Below are 21196 nucleotides of genomic sequence, written 5' to 3'. Positions count from 1 at the left end.
TCTGTGATATGAGATATTTTATTGTTGCTTTGATTTGCATATACCTAATAATAATTGATTTGGAGCATTTTTTCATGTGTCTTTTGGCCATCTGTATTTCTTCTTTGAGGAAATGAATGTTCATTTTTTTTCTCCTCATTTTTGTATGGGGTTAGATTTTTTTTCTACAAACATGATTGTAGTTTGGTTTCAGTCATACAAAGAACACCCCCCTTTACCAGTGCAACTTTCCCACCACAATGCCCCCCATCTCTCTCCTATCCCACCCTCTGCCTATATTCAAGACAGGCATTCAACTTCTACTCATTAACATTGTCATGGTAGTTGTTAGTACTGTAGTTATTTTTCTAACTGCACTCACTACTCTTTGTGGTAAGCTTCATATCATGAGCCAGTCCTTCTGGCCCTCAGAGTTAGATTTTTTTTTTTGCAAATTTCTATCAGTGTCTTATATAACTCTTGAAATTTATATGAAAAATCAATGCCTACAAATAAATTAATTAATCCTTGGGGGGTAAATTATGGGATGCATCACTTGCCCCAACTTTTAACTGTACTATAAAGCAGTAGTCTTTAAACCTGCAAGGTACTAAAATAGAAAGACCATCAGATCAATGAAATAGCCTTGAATATTCTGAGAAGGACCTGCAGGTATATTATATAATATAGTCTTTGATAAAGGGACAAGAATTACAAAGTGGAGCAAGTGTTGTTGGGAAAGCTGGTCAAATACCTGCAAAAAAAAAGTGAGCTTTGACTTCTCTTTAACACCATGCACAAAGGTCAAATCAAAATGGATTGAAGCCCTTGATAACAGACCTGAAACCAGAAGATATATAGAGGCAAACATAGGCAGAACATTCTATAATATTGAAGTTAAATGCATCTTTAAGAATGAAACACCAAGGGCCAGAGTGATAGCACAGCAAAAAAAATGTTTGCTTTGCACACAGCCAACCCGGGACAGACCCAGGTTTGATCCCTGGCATCTCATATAGTCCCCAGACTTTCCAGGAGCGATTTCTGAGCACAGAGCCAGGAATAACCCTTATATGGTGGATATGGCCCAAAACACACACACACACAGAGAGAGAGAGAGAGAGAGAGAGAGAGAGACAGAGACAGAGACAGAGACAGAGACAGAGAGACAGAGACAGAGACAGAGAGACAGAGACACAGAGAGAGACAGAGAGACAGACATATAAAATAAAAAATAAAATAAAAGGATGAAACACCACTGATCTGACAAGCAAGTAGAAGCAAAGATAAACAAATTGGGGCTACATTAAACAGAGAAGTTTCTGCACCTCAAAGAAAATAGTGAGTAGGATACAAAGACTACACATGGAATGGGAGAAACTAATCACTCAGTACCCATCAGATAAAGATTCAATATCCCAAACTTTTTTTCTAAGACAGTTGACACTAAAACAAGCAAGCATAGATTAACAAGTTTTACAAATAGTGAATCCATGGATCAATGTACTTGTCAAAGATCTTTCACTTGTCATCAACAGAAATACTCTCAAGCTAGACAGATAAGAGATGTGTATTAGGGGTGCATAGGCTTTCCATAGCTTTTGAGGACAGGAAGAATCAGGCAAGAATCAGGCATGAGGGGCTGTCCCAGCCAAGCACCGTCTCTCTCAAGGACCTCACCATCCTCCTACAATCTGGTTTCTTCGTTTTCCTTCTCTCTATGAATTGATTGCTGGTGCATATAGACAAAACAGGACATTTCCAAGTCCCCTCTCTCTGCCTTCAGGTTATATGCTTATTTTAGTTTTTTTTGGGGGGGCGGGTTTAGACCACACCCAGTGATGCTCAGGGATTACTTCTGGCTGTGCACTCAGAAATCACTCCTGGCTTGGGGAACCATATGGGACTCTGGGGGATTGAACCGTGGTTCATCCTAAGTCAGATGCATGCAAGGCAAATGTCCTATCACTGTGCCAAGGCTCCCAGCCCCATATATGATTATTTTAAATGTTTGAACTTTAACTTAGGGGATGAGATGAAGACGGCAATTATTCATCCTTTGGAGGAGCAGAGAATGTCTGTTTTTAGTCTTTTCCTAGGATTCAGAAAAGAGATGGATAGAAAGTATGCATTTGAGTAGTGTATAAATACTTGCTGATTCCCTTCAGTGAATTATAACAGACTTTCTAGGGACTTAAAGTTAAGACAGAAAGAGAAAGAAAAAGAAAGAGAACCCAGGGCATCATGCTTATATCACACACCTTCTAACCCTGAGCTACATACAACAACCCTGGTTCTATGAGCTTGTTGAGAGAAACTTTGAAAGTCAATTTTTATAACAATTGCAGACCTTAAGCAAGGAAGTAAAGAACCCTTAAGTGTTCTTCATTGACCTCCTTTGTAACTTTTCTACCAATCAGTTAAAATTAGTCATTCTTTCTGAAATTCGCTGGGAGAGATAAACATTTCACTTATCTCAAGTCCTACTTATGAGTTCTTCATGAATAAGCAAACCAAGAAATAGATGTGGCACATCAGTGGGTTGTTCCTTGAGGAGAATAATGAAGTTAAAGTTATCAATATACATACTACTTATCAGCCCCTTGGCAGAACAAAAGAGTTAGGAAGAATGTAGAAGGTCCCAGCTGCACTCCTTCTAGTAGGAGTGAAGAGCCGAGTGGAAGGTGCAGCCAGGAATGGAAGATTACAGGTACCCAAAACAACAACTTTCTGCCAAGGCAGAAATAGAATAGTTTTGGCTTGCTTTTCCTTCCTTCCCTCCTTCCTTCCTTCCTCCCTCTCTTCCTTCCTTCCTTCATTCCTTTCTTCTTTTCTTTCTTTTTCTTTCCTTTTTTTTTTCTTTCCCTCTCAGGGTTACTCCTGGTTCTGATCTCGGGAGATCATTGGGATGCCAGGAATCAATCCATTATCAGTCCTGGGTCGGCCACATACAAGGCAAATGCCGATCGCTGTGCTATCTCTCAGGTCCCCCTTCCTTCCTTTCTTCTTTCTTTCCTTTCTTTCTTTTTATTTTTTTAAGCAAGGCTTTTGTGCTTCTACTAGAACTACATCTCTAGCTCCAAGACTTATGATTTTTGTTTGTTCAACATTTTTTCATTTTTGATTTATTGAGAAAACATGAGCTTATAAGAGTATAGATGTTAGGCCTAAAAGAGGGTATAGCAAGTAAGGAGCTTCCATGCACACTGTTCACCTGGTTTGATTCCCAGCACCCCATATCATCCTCAAGCACACCAAGAGTGATCCCTGAATAGAGTCAGGAGTAGGCCCTAAGCATCAACCTTTGTGCCCCAAAAACCAACCCTCTCAAAACAAGAGAGTAAATGTTGACCAGTGATATAGCTCAGTGGTAGAATGCTTGTCTTGCCTATGTGAGTTCCGAAGTTTGATCCCCAGTACCACCACCAAAAAAAAAAAAAAAAAAAAAAAGTAAACATTTATATGTGTCAAGTGAACACCTGTGATTTTTTAAACCTTAGTATAATTGAGAATCACCTGAGAGATATGTTTTATATATTGGTCTCTAGGCTTTCTCTTCAGAGATCCTGATTCCCTAGATTATATATTTTAACTTGAATCTCTAGCAAATTTGAAGGAGATATTGCTTAAGTCATATTTCAGAAATGTTGAACTCATTTCTTTGGGGGGGGTGGTTAGGTCACACCCGGCAGCGCTCAGGGGATACTTCCAGCTTTATGCTCAGAAATTGCCCCCGACAGGCACAGGGGGCCATATGGGATGCCGGGATTCAAACCACCGTCCTTCTGCATGAAGGGCAAATGCCTTATCTCTATGCTAGCTCTCTGGCCCCTTTTTTAAAAATTTTTTTAAAACTCATTTCTTACTTATTTTTTGAACTCATTTTTAAACTAGTGACTGCATAAACATGATCATCACTAGATGCTTTTCTTTTTTGTTGTATTTTTAATTACATAATTTAAACACCATGGTTTACAAAGTTGTTCATAAACAATTGTTTCTGGACTTCAATGTTCCAACACCAATTTTACTAGCAGTGTAACATGCCCTCCACCATTAACCCCAGTTTCCCACCCACCTTCCAAGCTCACCCTATTTGGCAGGCACAAAATAATTTACAACTAATGGTAATGGAATTACAAAGAAAAATCAGTAAAAGAAAATTTATGAAAATTGTTATATCTTATAATTGAATCATTAAATCATTTTCTGAAGGCTTACTAAGCTGTTTGTTGCAAATTGAGCATTCTGTGTTGTTGGTTTTGTTTGTTGAGCTTAGGTGGCCAGAAGCTTGTTTTATTGGAATTTTCCAGACATTCATTTACACAGGTACAGTTTGAATGGCATGGTCATAAATATTCTTGGGGCTGGAGCAATAGTAGACAGGGTAAGGTACTTGCCTTGCATGCAACCAATTAAGATTTGATCCCCAGCATTCTATAAGGTCTCCCAAGCACTGTCAGGAGTGATCCCTGAGCAGGAGAAAACTAGGAATAAACCCTGAACATCACCAGGTGTGGCCCAAAGAGACAAAACAAAATTTATTTTATTTTGTAAAAAACAAAATTTTTTGACTCACTTGTATTGGAATTCCATTTTTCCTGGTCCTATATAAATATGCTTTTTTAAATTTTGAAATTACAGAGTCTGTCATCCCAAGTAGTGGAACATTTCATGTAAAGCTCCCTAAGAAGCACAACGTGGAACTCGGAATAACCATAAGCTGTAAGTAGACGTGCTTTTCTTTTAAAATGTAAGATTTTAAAAATCAGCTATTGTTCATAGCTATGTACATGTTTTTAATATCTTTTATAAAACTTTCTCTAGATGTCACTATGTCTTTCATCTTAAAAATATTGAAATTTGGGGCCAAAAAGATAGCACAGCGGTAAGGCATATGCCTTGCAAGCAATTGATCCAGGATGGATGGTGGTTCAAATTCTGGCATCCCATATGGTCCCCTGTGCCTGCCAGGAGTGATTTCTGAGCACAGAACCAGTAGTAACCCCAGAGTGCCACCAGGTGTGACCCAAAAGCCAAAAATATATATTGAAATTTAAAAAAATTATACTAGATAATAATATTATTCAATAATCTATAGATATGACAAAATAATTGCCAAGTTTCCATACAATGATATAAAAATGTGAATCCAGTCACACTCATATCATTTATTAGTTGTCTGAATGGGGCAATGCACTTAAACCCTCTCTAATCTTACTATAAAATTGAAATAGAATATCTACTAAATTCTCTTATCTTGTTGGCTATTTGAAATAATTAAAAATAAGACTTATATAATCTAATATATATATAACAATATATCAATTAGTTACTGGCAAGTAGTAAATACTTAAGAACTATGCCATGCCACCTCTTAGAAGAGCACTTAAGACCATATAGGTTCTAGGCCAGAATATAGCTCAACTAGAGTGCATACTTTGCATGTGGGAGTCCTGAGTTCAGTTGCCAACACTGCAAGGTCCCCTAAGTATTACTACTTATGACCAATAAATAAATAAAATGAAAAATAAATGTTTGTAGGTGTTCTCCATTATAGTGGTATACTTTAGTGAATTGCGTTTCCACCATAATATATTTAACAATAGAATTTATTTAAATCTAAGACTATCTTCCTTTCTCTCCACTTTATATAATTTATCTTGCAAGTCTAAAATAATGTCATTTTCTTTAGTCAATTCCTGAATTTCTTCCTTGCAAGGTATGACTTTGAAACCAAACCCAAAAAGAACAACAAAGCGCATAGGTGTGTTTAATTTCCTCCTTTCCTCAGACTCTGGATTTATCACTACTGTGATAAATAAAAATTATTGAAAATTTTAGCTTAGTGGAATTTTATAGAATGAAAAATTAAGTTTTTTCCTGCTTATAGTATTCATACATTGTTTATTCATAAATAATCCCAAGAATATTAAGCCAAGAATATTAAGACCAAAGGAGACCTAGAGACAGTGCCTTTGACCAAGTAGTGGTCCTCAAGCAAGAGTGATAAGAATGCATAAAGATACCTCAGTACACTCTGTCAGAAAGCATTTATGTCTGCAGTCAAGGCTAATATAAAAAGTTCTCAACTGAATAGGATGAAATGCAGTTGTCCAATACCACTTAGAAAGTACAATACTGAAAATGAAATTTTATTTATAACCAATAAATCACAAATATTTTGTGCAACACAAAAACCTGTGAAGCTACAATAGAATAAATGCTGAGAGTAAAAGGACAGAAACCACAGAGCTAGTACAGTGAATAGAGTACATGGCTGACTCAGGCTCAACCCCTAACATACCATATGGTTCCCCAAGCCATCCAAGAGTGATCTCTGAATATAGAACCAGGAGTCAACCCTGAGCAAAGTATTACTCAAAAAAACAAAAATAAATAAAAGATCAAGAAGACATATGACAGAGAAGGACCCTATGGCCCTTCCCCCAACTCCCTAGATTGCCTTTCTGGGAAAAATATATGTGATGTGTCTCTATGTTGTGGTTAGTGGAATGAGGAAATGGGGTTATGGAAGATTCAACCTCTATCTCATTTATTTGTTTGGGAAGGCCTTTCAGACTGTGCTTAGGAGACCCTGGGCTCCCTGCTATTGTTGATTGTAGGCCAACCATGCTGGTGGTTCATTGCAATGAGAGTTCAGTACTGATGGTGCTAGGGATTATTTGACCCACCCTCCAGGCCTCTAAGGTTGCACCCAGTGATGTTTGGGAGTTATGTGCTACAAGGTGTCATACCAGGGTTAACTATACTCAAGACCTTATGCTATTAATCTCTGATCCTCTATTCCTTTTTTATAGTGTTTACATGTGAGGTTTATTTGCGATAGCCGTGTATAAACAACTACAGAGTATTTTGGTTATCTGAAAAGTCACTAAAAATATACTTCAGAATAATTTTGTGTATGTCCTAGGTATTACTTCTAAAACTCATTTTTTTCTTACCCCAAGTTCTCCCCTTTGTACGCACATCAACCATCACTACAAACATCACTCCCAAGGATAGCCTGAATTTTAACCAGTCATAAACTCTAGCTATTTATGGAAGCTAAAAGTCTTGTGCTATTCCTGGTTGTCAAGCCTGCTTGCTTATCAGCTTTCCTAAAGTTAGAATTCCATTTACTCAGCTAGTCATCTCCATATTGAGGTTGAGATTGTATCTCCTGGGGCTGTGGGGGGGGGGAGTTGGAGGGAATGTGTATTGCCAATTAAAAATTAAGCATTTAGGGCTGAAATGATGGTACAAGCGGTAGAGTGTTTACCTTGCAAGTAGCTCACCCAGGACGAACCGTGGTTCGATCCCCAGCATCCCATATGGTCCCCCAAGCCAGGAGTGATTTCTGAGAGCATAACCAGGAGTGACCCCTGAGCATCACTGGGTGTGGCCCCAAAATATAAAAAATAAAGTCAACATTTTTTATAAAATTTTAATGCCTAAATTTTTATTAAAAAGGAAGAATTAAAAAAAAAGTCAAAATTTCTTATAAACTTCTAAGGCCTAAATTTTCAGGGCTTACTCGTGGCTCTGAGCTCAGGGGCTGCTTCAGATGTTACTCAGAGGACTGGGTGCTGGGGATGACACCTGGGTCATAGCCAAAGTGACCACATACAAGTTAAGTGCTTTACCTCCTGTGTTATCTTTCCAAACATCCTTCTTGGTACTTATTTTATGCTTGTCTTTGGTGAGTGAGTGAGAGTGTGGAGTCTATCTATAAACACTATTCGCCACTGTGCTTTTCTGGAATTGGGCTTCTGAGGGACATGAGGGGAATATAGACATTTGCACAGGTTATTTGTGAACTAAGGAAAGGAGACTTTCACTTGGGAAATTATTCAAGACTTAGAACTCAAATTCTCTTTCCTGACTCCCTTCATCTCCCTGAGCCTAACTTCCTCACTGCTATGTTTGTAGGACTATAGAGAATCTAAATGAATTTTAGGGTGTGAAATGTCTGGAATACACCGTGAACTGTATAACAAATGGTAGTTGTTGGATGATCATCTATTTATACCCAGAGTCCTGTGAGCCCCTTTAAGTAGTGCTCTGCCCCCACAAAATATAATGGCTACTGGAATCAAGCAGAAGAAAGAGTGAAACTGAGTTGCTGTGAGGACTGGTGGGTGTTTTCCACTTTTCGTCTACAAAATCCTTTCTCTCTTGACTTTGAGAATTCTGGGTGCCAGGCCTCAAGGCTCCCTCTATGGAAACAGCACCAGGGGCTTCATGCTTGACTTCTGACTCACTCTTTATACCTAATTGACTGAGAAATGAGTTCCTGTGATTTTGGATGTGGTGAGCAGTTTTAGACTAATTTTCTATGGTACTGATGAGATATTCATAGCACATTAGCATCAGACATCACTTTTATTGATGTTATTGCTATAATAGGAAGTCATTTATTATAACAGATAAAATGGAATGAAGGGATGCATGCTGGGAATAGGGGTAGAAAAAGGACAACATTGGTGGTGAGAATGCCCCTGATTCAATATCACTATGTACCTAAAATATTACAGTGAAAGATTTGTAATCCACTTTGGACAACATAAAAATTATTTTTTTAAAAATGAAATGAATTATTCAAGAGGGATTTGGGACACCTCAGCCAATCAGGACTCAGCACATTGCCCTTGCAGCCCACCTACCTTTTCACAGTGATCTCCATTGATCAATTGCCCTGCCAGGGTTCTTTCTAAGAGATGTTGGATGGCAATACTTAATATTCCAATTCATGAATTTTCTACTTACTGAAGTCTTCTGTCCCTCTTAAGTGATTTAGTTTTCACAGTACAAATTACTCACAATTTTCATTAAGTTGATTCCTTAGGTACATGATGGTTTTTGACATTATTTTGAATAAAGATTTGTTGCACTCTAATTCAGTATTTGCAAAAAAAAAAAGAGAGAGATAGAGAGATGTTGGAGTGTTCCTGATATGGTTTTCTCTTTTGTACTTTTGTTATTGGCTCTTTTTTGTGGCAGGCACAGCACACCAATTAATAGATTTTCTCATTTAATGTTCAAAGTCACACGGTGCTATCCATACCCATTGCATGGAGAAGAAAGTGCTAGAAAACCTGCCCCCAAACCCAGACCTTATCAAAGGCTAAGTAGAAATGCCAGCCCCTTCAGTCCTTCTTCACTCTGGCTGTGCTGCATCGACTCATTGGCGGGCTGACAGCCCCATCATCCCTGTCACGAGCAGATTGATGAAACTGCCCAAATCCCATATTAGAAAAGCAAAAGGCAGCATTTTGTGAGTGAAACCAATCCGTTGGATCTTTTATATTTTTTTCACTGTGATTGAATTGTTTGCAGAAACAAAGGCTTGCTTTATCTATTTTTATAAAACTCATAAAGCAGCCTTTATGACCCATACAAGGAATCTGTCATTTTTTCCTCTAAGTTTTAAGCATATTCAGAAAAGAATTGTCCATGGTTTTTGCCAACTTGGCGATAAAAACTCTACACTGCCTCAGATGAAATTAAGTACCTTGTTTTTTAAATCAGGTTATATATATAATCATATATATGATTACAATTAAATAAAATTCTAGGAGACAGACAGTGTGGTGGGAAGGGAGTGAGGGAGGTCTCCAATATAGCTTTGGACATTTACCACACTGGTTTTTGTTCTGTTCTTTTCTTTTCTGGCCACATCTGGAGGTGCTGCTGGGTTAATCCTGGCTCTGTACTCAGAAATCACTACTGTTGCTTCCTCAGGGGACCATACAGGATGCCAGACATGGAACCTGGATTGGGTGAATGCAATGAAAACATCCTACTTGTACTGGTCCCAAGGACATATACCGCACAATTTCACTGAAATACTTAAATAGCAGAATATGTTCCATGAATAGCTAGATAGAATGTATTTGAAATACTCTATTGGTTCACATTTAATTATTATTATATTTCAGAAATATGTGAGATATCAGCAGACTTCTTTTTAACCTTCACTTTTGATTGATAGATTAAAAAAACACTAGATTGGAAATAATTTTCCTTCATATACTGGCAATCATTCACCCACTGCTTTGTAGTTCCAAGAGATGTGATGAAAATTTGACATAATTCTGAGGTCCTGGTTCTTGTTTATATGAATATAATGTTGGACACTTCCTCCTCTCACCCCCATTTTCACATTTTGGGTCTATTTTCAACCACTAGTCAAAAATATATTGCGCTGTTCAGTGATTGTAGGAAATACTCTTATATTATTTATTTGATGCTTTTCTTTCCTGTTTATGTAATGCCTACTATTTGCATATTGTGTCAAGTGCATTTATTCCATACAAATTCCCTCTTCTGTATGCATCAGTTCCTTGTTGTTTTGTTCAAATTACTAGAATTTTCCTCAAAATGTATTGCAGTAATTTTGTCGAGCATTTTTGTTTCTGTCATATTTTTTGCTTTCCAGTGTTCTTTTCTCTTTTCTCTATTATTTTGTAACTCAATTCCTCTCTCCAGAGAAGCAGTGTCTTATGATGCTAAAGGTACTAATGATGGTTTTTTTAGTGGGGGGCAACCCAGTAGTGTTCAGAGTTTCTTCCAGGAATTACTCCGGCAGGCTCAGGGGACCCTACTGGATTACAAAAGAGTTGTATAAAAAAGTAATGATAATGAGTTCTAAAAAAATTTGTAGGGAACTCAGAAACTTTAAATTTTTGAGAAAAACACTGAAAACAAGTAAAAAAGTTGAATAAAAATGATTTTATGGAGTAAAATAATTAAAGCTGATTTTTAAATTAAAGACTAAATTTTATAGTTAAGATTTTGAATCCAAGTAAAGAATTCGAATAAAAAATATTTTATGGTGGGGCCAGAGCGATAGCACAGCAGTAGGGTGTTTGCCTTGCACTCGGCCAACCCAGGACAGATGGTGGTTCGAATCTCAGCATCCCATATGGTCCCTCAAGCCTTCCAGAAGCGACTTCTGAGTGCAGAGCCAAGAGTGACCCCGAGTGCCATCAGGTATGACTCCAAAACAAATACAAAAACAAATTTATGGAGCTAGAGCAATAGCACAGCAGTAGGGTGTTTGCCTTGCACGAAGCTGACCCAGAATGAACCACAGTTCGCTCACCAGAGTCCCATATGGTCCCTCAAGCCAGGAACGATTTCTGAGTACATAGCCAGGAGTAATCACTGAACACTACTGGGTGTGTCCAGAAAACAAACACAAAATTTATGAAGTATATGTGTGCAGAAACATTATTTAAAGTTGAATGTGCGTCATATAAAATGAGATTTTGTATAACTTTTTCCTTGTCCTATTTTTTTTATTCTTTTGATTTCTATTAAGAGTTCAAGCCATTGTGACTTGTTCTTTTTGAGATTTTAATCACCTTTTTGTTGTCCTTCTTTCCTAAGCTAGCATCTTGACACATTTGGTAAAACCTCCCCCACTAGGAGGTGTATGTATGGCTTTCCCATTCTGAATCACTTTGCAGATGAGAGAAAACAATTTCTTGCCTAAGATCCTTATGAGATTTAGCCAGCCCTGCTTCTCCTTTCACCTTGCTTCTCCCAGGCCAGGGCTCAGAGCAGAAGAGCCTCTCTTATAGCTGTGACTATGTGTTAAATAAAGGGATGCTTCTATGTATAAATCCAATAAAAAGTCAAAGCACAAAGTAAATGCTCATATACTTTCATGCAGAAGATCACCAGCCCAGAAACTCAAACCAGCTAGATGAAGCAATTAGGTTAGTATCATCAGTTCAAGAGACTAGGTTGGAGGCTCTATCTAAAATACAGGGATGAAGGAATGCCACATTGCCAAATGAAGGGCATTCTCTGTGCACTGGCCCAGTCACTTTAGATATAGTAGTTCATACAATCCTTCCAACAAAGCCCTACGGTCACCACTATTATTTTTCATCTCCATATTTTAGATAAATATTAAAAATATAAGATGGTGTGCTCAAACACCCATGATCAATAAATGGTATTCAGGATTTTGTGGTGGGTGAAAGTACATAGCTCATGGTAGACTGACACTATTCCTTACTCTGTGCTTAGGGACTGTTCCCAATGGGTATCATGTGGTGCTGGGGCAGAAGTCCCGGCCTCCTGCTTGCAAATCATGTGTTCAGCTCTTTGCATTCTCTTTCCAGTCCTAGAGTTAGGATTTTGAACCCAAGTCTTCTGGCTGCTTAGTTCAGCATTTTAAAAAATCTATGACATTGTTTTACTAATTTCTGTATGAAATGTACTTTTTCATTAACTGTTGGTAACTGGTTTTAATGTTTCAAAGCACTACAAAGCATGCTTTGGCTTGTGAGTCAGTAAGTGAAGAATTCGACTATGATACTAAGATATTCAAACCATCACTGACCAACCTGTACGTTCCTCACCCCCACTCTCAACACTCAGCCCAAAGACTGAAGCATGAGGTCATACTTATTTGGATAGAATACAGCACTGTCCAAACAAATGGAAGGAGAAATAAAAATGGGACTACATTAAACTGAGAAGCATTTTCATTTCAAAAGAAACAGTGACTAGGATACAAAGGCCACCCGTGGAGTGGGAGAAATTATTCACCCAGTACCAATCAGATAAGGAGCTCATAGCTAAGATATACAAGGCACTTAAAGAACTCAACGAGAAAAAAATATATAACTCCATCAAAGAATGGGAAGAAGAAATGAGAAGACATTTTCTCAAAGAAGAAATACAGATGGCTAAAAGGCACATGAAAAAAAAAATGCTTCATATCACTAGTCATCAGGAAGATGCAAATCAATACAACAATAAAATATCACCTCACACCATAGAGACTGGCACACATTACAAAGAACAAGACTAACCAGTGCTAGTATGATGTGAGGAGAAAGAAACTCTCATCACTGCCAGTAGGAATGCCACCATTTCAGCCTTTCTGGAAAACAATATAGATATTTCTCAAAAGCAAAAAAAAAAAAAAAATGAAATTGAGCTCCCATTGATCCAGCAATACCACGACTAGGGATAAACTTTAGGAACACATAAATACAATACAAAAAAAGTGCCCTTGGTACTCCTTTTTTCAATAATCAGAATATGGAAATAAACCCAGGTGCCTGAAACCAGATGAGTGGCCAAAGAAACTATGGTACATCTACACAATGGAATACTAAGCAGCTGTTAGGAAAAAAGAAGTCATCAAATTTTCCTACTCATGGATGGACATGGAGACTATCAACTGAGTGTAATAAGTCAGTAGAGAGAGATAGACACAGAACAGTCTCACTTACCTGTGATATTAAAGAAAAATAAAGTTTGGGGCCAGAGAGAAGATAACATAGAGGTAAGGCATTTGCCTTGCATGCAGAAGGATGGTGGTTCGAATTCCGGCATCCTATATGTTTCCCTGAGCCTGCCAGGAGCGATTTCTGAGCACAGAGCCAGGAGGAACCCCTGAGCAGTGCCGGGTTTGACCCCCAAACCAAAAAATTAATAAATAAATAAAATAAAAGATAGTATGATAATAATACCCAGAGAAAATAGAGATGTAGGAGGACATCTGGAAGGACCAGCCCATGAAATAAAGTTTACCACAAAGAGTGGTCAGTGCAGTTAGAGAAATAACTGCACTAACAACTACCATGACAATGATAGTGAGAGAAAGAAATGGAATGCAGGCAGGGGTGGGATAGGAGGAAAGTGGTGACTTAAACCCAACTATGAATATTTATGTAACCATGGTGGTTAAATAAAGAAATTATTTTTTTTTACCAAGAGATAGAGAACTTAGTAAATGTAACTCCACATGTCTGTAGAACAGTTTTAGCTTTTTAGCAAAGCTGTATGGGTTTGTCCAAGAAATCACACTGTAAAAAAAAAAAAAATCACACGGTGACTTCTCTGTTCCAAAGATGACAGAAATGACTTCAGCATACTTTGTTATATCTATTTTTGTTTTCTTTCAAATTATTTTAATGCAACATTGATATTTTGCATTTGGGGTGGAGACTTGTAGGGTGCTCAGGGAGTCCAGGGGCTACTTTCTATTTGGCCTGCATGTGTGCACCTGATAGTTCAGTATTCTGGCTGTTCCATGATGTTTGGTCCAGTGGTGCTTGAGACCACCAGCATCATGCCTGGCAGTAGTGGGGTGATAGGATGGGAGAGGATCAGTAAGGAGCAAGGAGAGGAACTAAGACCCTAGAACATACAAGTGCCCTAGTACATACAAGTACATACTAGCATGTACTGAAGTCCTTTGAGTTTCTCCATAGATTCAGCTTTAACCAGAGAAACATTGGTCTGTGAGGGCTATGACAGCTTCGAAAAATATTGTCTATAATTCATTGGCAGATACTAACAAAGTCATACAGGCTGATAATAGCAACATTTTAATTTTGTGCCCTATGCCCAGAACAATTTGATGTTCTGAAATATGACATTAGTAGAAATGCTAGATGAATATATTTCTCTAGAGGAATTATTTCAACTCATTGAGTGGAGTTTTAAATTATGAACTAATTGTAGTGAATCAAGTGTTTTGCATTCTTGGCTAGCAGTTGAGAAAATGATTGAATTAAGTCATATTAGCATTAACTCTGAACAAATTTAGACAGTGGCAAGGTACTCATATGTGTTTGTTTTCCTTCAGTGTTGTATTGAGATATTAAACCATCTGCTCTTATGCATAATCATTTTCTTGGGATTCAGATGGGATTATGGGATATGATATGGTTCTGTAATTGTTATAGGGTGATCAGACTGCTTATAATAAAAATATCACTTTAGGGGCCTTTTAATGATCTTTAAAAACAAATCACTCCCAGCTTCAAGTTGTAAAAACATCTCTTGGAGGCAATTTGTTCTGTACAAATATTGATATGGCATGAAATGGTAAGATATCAAATAAATAAATTCAATGTGAACTTTCCAGGTATAGTGGCTTTGTGCATTTGTACAGCTATAGTTCATCTCAGGATTTGTACTCAGTCAAATCATTATTTATTGCTTTTAATTCTCATCACATGGAAATATAGCAAAAAAATATAATTTTACCAATAAATTCAATTAATGTATAATGTACATTTATGAATATGTATAAAGTCCTAAGTAGCTCCAAAATGTATTGCTGACAACAAAATTAAGTCACTTTATTCTAGAACACTCGCAGAGCATTCTAGAATCTGTGAGCATTCCACAAATTGGTGAGCAAGTTAAAACTTTTACAGTTTATCTAGGACGATTTCATTCATTTAACAACTCTAAAATCATGCATTCTTTCCACTTTCCCACTTAGTGTAGTTGAGTTAAATGGCACAGTTCTATAAAGAGTAGTTTCTCATCATTGTACAGGAGTAAAGGAAGGTGAAGAAGGGGTCACATAAAAGCATTTGTGGAGGGGGCTGGAGCGATAGTAGTGTGGTAGGGCATTTGACTTGCATGCAGCCAATCTAGGATGGGCCTTGGTTCAATCGCCCAGTGTCTCATAAGGTCCCCAGAGCCAGAAGCGATTTCTGAGTGCATTGCTAGAAGTGACCCCTGAGTGTAATAGGGTGGGGCCCAAAAAGGAAAAAAGTATGTGGAGTGGGACTGGAGAGTGAGTACAGCAGACAAGTTACTTGACTTCTTTGAAGCTGACTCTGGTTGAGTCTTCAGCACTGTGGATGGTCCTTGGAGCCCCATCAAGAATAATATCTGAGCACAAAGCCAGAAATAAAACCTGAATATGGTTAGTTATGGAAAACTCCCCCCAAAAAAGAATATATAAGGAGCACCCCTGATATCTCTTCCTTTTGAAAATCACTGATTTTAAAATATTTCAACCTCTCAAAAGATTCTTCAGATGCAAATGTAATTGTCTTTGCCTTTGTGGTTAAATTTATAAAACTCTGATGCAAATATTCTACTTAGAAGTGTGATAGAAATAGATTCTAATTCATTTGTTTATCATCTTTACATTCATACAAACTGTACTCATGTGAAGTTGGTATGAAACAGCAAAATGTACAGTAATGGCTGAATCATGGATGGAAACATGTGACTCTTCTATCTCCATTAATATAGCGCCCTCCAGCAGAAAACCAGGAGACCCCCTTGTCATTTCCGATATCAAGAAAGGCAGTGTGGCACACAGGTAAGGAAAGATTTTCTGATTCATTCCAATACATGTTTTGTTGTTGTTGCTGTTGTTGTTTGGTTGTGATTGTGGTTGTGGTTGTTGTTGTTGTTGTTGGACCCAGGGCTATTTAGAGATGACTCCATGCTCAGTGCTTGAGTGTGTCCATAAGTTGTTGTAGATTAAAATTAGGCCTTCAACTTGTGAAGCGTGAACATAGCTTATTGAGCTATATTTGGTCCTCAAGATGTGTCTTGATTAAAGCATAAATGACCTCTTCTACAACCAGGGAAGACTTTGCTAATGAACCATGCATGGTATTCTCATTATTTTCCAGGAAGCCAGGATATTGATCATGTTTGACATCCCTAATTTAATGGCTGTGTAGATATCTCCCCTTTATGTCAGCTTATTTTTGTACCCATTATAAACATTATATACTCCATAACCAGAAAATGTTGTTCAAGGTCTTTTATGAGTCACTAATAGTAGAAGGGTGTACCTCTGGCAGTACCCAAAACCTACTCCTGACTCTGTGCTCAGGGGTTCAATCCTGGTATATTTGGTGGCCAGGGATCAAATCAGGGTCAGCTACATGCAAGTAGTAGGAGTAAGCACTGACCACACACCTCAGCCTGGAAGGAAGGAAAAGGAAGGAAGGAAGGAAGGAAGGAAGGAAGGAAGGAAGGAAGGAAGGAAGGAAGGAAGGAAGGAAGGAAGGAAGGAAGGAAGGAAGGAAGGAAGGAAGGAAGGAAGGAAGGAAGGAAGAGGAAGGAAGGAAGGAAGGAAGGAAGGAAGGAAGGAAGGAAGGAAGGAAGGAAGGAAGGAAGGAAGGAAGGAAGGAAGGGAAAGGAAGGAAGGAAAGGAAGGAAGGGAAAGAAGGAAGGAAAGGAAGGAAAGGAAGGAAAGGAAGGAAAGGAAGGAAGGAAGGAAAGGAAGGAAAGGAAGGAAAGGAAGGAAAGGAAGGAAAGGAAGGAAGGAAGAAGAGGAGGGAGGGAGGGAGGGAAGGAAGGAAGGAAGGAAGGAAGGAAGGAAGGAAGGAAGGAAGGAAGGAAGGAAGGAAGGAAGGAAGGAAGGAAAGGAGGGAGGGAGGGAAGAAGGAAGGAAGGGAGGGAGGGAAGAAGGAAGGAAGGGAGGGAGGAAGGAAGGAAGGAAGGAAGGAAGGAAGGAAGGAAGGAAGGAAGGAAGGAGGGAAGGAGGGAAGGAAGGAGGGAAGGAAGGAAGGAAGGAAGGAAGGAAGGAGGGAAGGAGGGAAGGAAGGAGGGAAGGAAGGAAGGAAGGAAGGAAGGAAGGAGGGAAGGAGGGAAGGAAGGAGGGAAGGAGGGAAGGAGGGAAGGAGGGAAGGGATAGGAAGGGAGATAAACAATATGGATGTGACTGTTTTTGACTTTCAATTAAAATTTTTAAAAAAACACCTTATCAGTACCATCAAGAAGAACATTTTGGAGACTGAAGAGATAGTACAGGAAGTAAGGCCTCATAGTGGCCTTGAGGTGGATTCTTGTGCAAATCCCCAACACTATATATGGTGGCATCAGCATAAGTAACCTCATGATACCTACAAATTTTTCAATACTAATACCCCAGTAGGAACACACCAAATTTGATGCAAAAGTGCCATAGAAGCTACCTAAGCTCAACAAACAAAACCAATAATGCAGAATGTTAGCTAGCAATAAACAGCCTAGTAAAACTTCAGACAATGACTTAAGAACCCCGTTGTGAGATTTAACAATTTTCACAAATATTCTTTTACTGAAAGTCTTTTTTTCACTAATTACATTACCATTTAGATGTAACAAGCAGTGTAAATTAGTTCTTGCCTGCCAAAGGAGCAGGCTTGTGAGGTAGGTAAGAAACTGAGCACCATGGTGGAGGGAAAATTACACTGGTGGTAGGATTGGTTTTCAAACATTGAATGCTAGAAACAAATGTATTTTGAGCAACTTTGTAAACCCAGTCTTTAAATAAAGTATTCAAATTCTTGTTTAAAAAGACTTTTCCCAGAACTAGGGATATGGGCTCTCGTAATATGGCCTAGCATTTGTGAGCTACTGAGTTCCATTCTCAGCTTCACGTTCCCCCTTTACCCACCCTCAGCACTGCCTACTGTAGTCCTTCCTAGCACAATTGTCTCCAAGCACTGTAACTACAGGCTCAGAACAAGTGTTCAAGACACTCCTAGGAGAGTCCAAGCTGGGAGCGTGTTCTAGAAAAAAGTAAATTGAAAGAAACCACTCACCAGGCCATGTTTGTCACCGTCAATTCTCATAAACTCCCAGTGCCATTTCCAGATCAGTGGCAGTCACTTCACATTTTCACCCTGTGACTGAGTTTTCAGGTGCCAGTTGTAATAGCAAATGTGTAGAGTTTGAGGCCTCCATCAATTCTGTCACACTTTGACTGCATTCATTCTCTCTCAACCCCTTCCTAGGAACTGGATTGCCAAAGACCAAAAGTTGTGCAAGAAAGGGATTAACATGAGGGTCACAAGGTGACCGTGTAATGAGTATGGTTTAACTGAGGCTCAGGGCACTGTCTTGGTAGCCTGTGGTCTCTCTTCCTAGGAAATTAAATTTTCTGAGAAAAGATTATCTGGGTGTCCTTGTTTAATTAAAATAAGCAAGGGGAAATGTTTTTAATATCGGCAAATTAATGTCACAGCGGCCATACAAAGAGGCCTGGAAAAATAGGTGGGATATTAATAAAATGCAATCGAGAAACAGCTGAAGAGCTGCTTCTTTTCCTTTGAAGTCTTCCGTCATGCTACATTATGTTTCATGTCCTTTTATGCCTTGCCTTTTCTAACAGAACTGGAACCCTTGAACTTGGGGATAAACTGCTCGCGATAGATAATATCCGATTGGACAACTGCTCCATGGAAGATGCAGTTCAGATCCTCCAGCAATGTGAAGACCTGGTGAAGCTCAAGATCCGCAAAGATGAAGATAATTCAGGTATTTCGAGCCTCCTTGGTTAAGGATGTGTTCTTAACACCCCATCTGTCACAGTAGAGACTCGGTCTTGATGTCTGATATACAACAGCTGGCGAGTGACACTGTAGCGGTATTTTCCATAGTTAAAATATCTTTAAATTCTGTGTGGAACGTAGATGAATTTTAAATGATAGCCTGAAGATATTTTCATGATATAAAGATTATGGCAACTGTACAAAACCACTTTTAAAGATAAACATGAAATCATCACCTTTACCAATTCAATACAATGGAATTAGGCCTGCTCTACTTGAAACTATAGCATAGGTATAATTTAATCACAGTCGTTCATTTTTTGCTTAACTTTATAAACAATTTACCATTCTATCTACTCTTACTCTTACTTAACTTTATAAACAATTTACCATTCTATCTACTCTTACTCTTACTCTCTGATGCTTTTATGCACTCTGTCATTTATTTACTATCCTTCTCAATACTTCCACTCAGTTTCTTTCCTTCTCTTTGCTATCCTCTGGGGCCAAGGGTGTTCAAGACAACTCCTATTTAGACCATTGTATTATTTTAAAAATGTTGCCAATCTTCTGATTAAAACTAAATTTATCTGCTGATTATATTATAATTACCTCATATTATCTGCTGATTATAGTTACACATTTGTGTTTATTGGTTTTCCTAAACCACTTGTATTATATAAATTTATGACTTCCAATTTACTATTTTTCATACAGTGAGAATTGAAATAATTTAAGGCAATCTGAATGTTAACTTTATCTAGATTTTTATTTTCCCCCAATGTGTTTCCATTTTTGTCTATTAGGAGTATTTTGCTAAATGGCCCCTCTTTTTGACTCTTTCCAAAGCATTTAAGTTTATTTTTACAGAATCACTATCATAGGTCATGGAAGATTCATTAAATGAGATATTTATGACAACAAGTATAAGTGGCATAAACAGGATTGTGGAAAAAAGAAAAATCATAGATTCTATAATTGCCTCGTCCTAGCAGTACCAGCAGCAGAAATGCTAGAAAGAAATAGATTCTTCTGGAGCAGTCCAAAGCATTAGTCATGATATTTTACAATGAGAGTGAAAAGCCCCAATTAATGTTATTAATTGCTTCAGTGAAGCTGGGTTGAGGACTTGAGCAGCTTATTTTCATCCCAGCTAGTAAGGACTTGTCAATATTCTAGAATTTTCAGGAACCAAGCTAACTAAATTTTGAATACATTTCCCGGCTCATTTATTTACTATTTCTCTTCAAAGGCAAAACAGGTAGGTTGTTCCGTCATGTTGTACATCTGGGAAGGATAACTAAATCCAAATACATTTATAATCAGCACTTTGAAATATGCATAGTTTTGGACTCATCATTATTTCCTAAATAATGGACTTTTGGAACTTACTTTTACATTCCTCCCTGCGCACACATGCTTAATTTGCACTTTCTTTGGGAGATTTAATTTAAAGAAGGATAAAGCCCCCCAGCCTCCACCTGGTTTATATCCTAGTGAATTAGTAAAGTTCTGTGAAGAAACCCATTTTGCATGATTCGTCAAATTAAGCAAATCTTGCTTCTTTCCTTACGGGGCAAAAAGAGAAGCTTAAGCCAGAAATGATTATGTATGGTGTTCATAGTTGGCCACCTTCCCAATTCCACAGCCAAACTGTGGTTGACATGTTTAGAAAGAGGTTTGGAAACATCAGCTGAGAGAGCTCAGTGTGACTTCCCATCACTACCTTTCTTTGGCTTATTTTCTGCTTTACTCCTTTCCACTACAGTCCCTCTGCCTAGTGTAGTGGTATTGTAGCTATTCAAACTATTAATATACCCATAAAAATGATAAACATTTTTCTTCCTATTTAACTTTAAGAGTATTTTTCACTCTTAAATCCTTCCATTGAAAACTCGACATAGATCCAAAGAAAAACTGTCATATAGATTTAATGAACATATTTACCACAGTCCGATTTTTCTCAAATAGTATACTAAAGGAAATGCTTATTCAGACATATTTGTGTGTGAAAATTATCTGCTTATTGATTTGGTAGAATGTGAGTGATTGTATCTTATATTCTTGTTCCCATGTAAATATAATTGAGATAACTGCATTGTTGTTTTTTTTTTAGTTTGGGACCCATATCTAGGTGTTTTTAGCTGTGCTCAGAACCAGGC

At 38.0% G+C, this 21196-nt stretch overlaps 1 protein-coding gene across 2 annotated transcripts in view; it reads left to right on the top strand.

Moving 5' to 3' along the window:
* GRIP1 (glutamate receptor interacting protein 1) overlaps positions 1-21196 on the top strand; it is a 225827-nt gene that overhangs the window by 153050 nt on the left and 51581 nt on the right. For both annotated transcript variants that reach the window (XM_049782734.1, XM_049782735.1), the window contains 3 exons: positions 4624-4704; positions 16012-16081; positions 18875-19020. In XM_049782734.1, coding sequence (XP_049638691.1) covers positions 4624-4704; positions 16012-16081; positions 18875-19020 — 297 coding nt within the window. The remainder of the gene's footprint in view (positions 1-4623; positions 4705-16011; positions 16082-18874; positions 19021-21196) is intronic.

Source organism: Suncus etruscus, chromosome 11 (genome assembly GCF_024139225.1).
Source record: "Suncus etruscus isolate mSunEtr1 chromosome 11, mSunEtr1.pri.cur, whole genome shotgun sequence".
NCBI classification, from domain to species: domain Eukaryota; kingdom Metazoa; phylum Chordata; class Mammalia; order Eulipotyphla; family Soricidae; genus Suncus; species Suncus etruscus.
The sequence above is the reverse complement of the archived record's forward strand: the minus strand, read 5'-3'. Positions and strand labels throughout refer to the sequence as shown.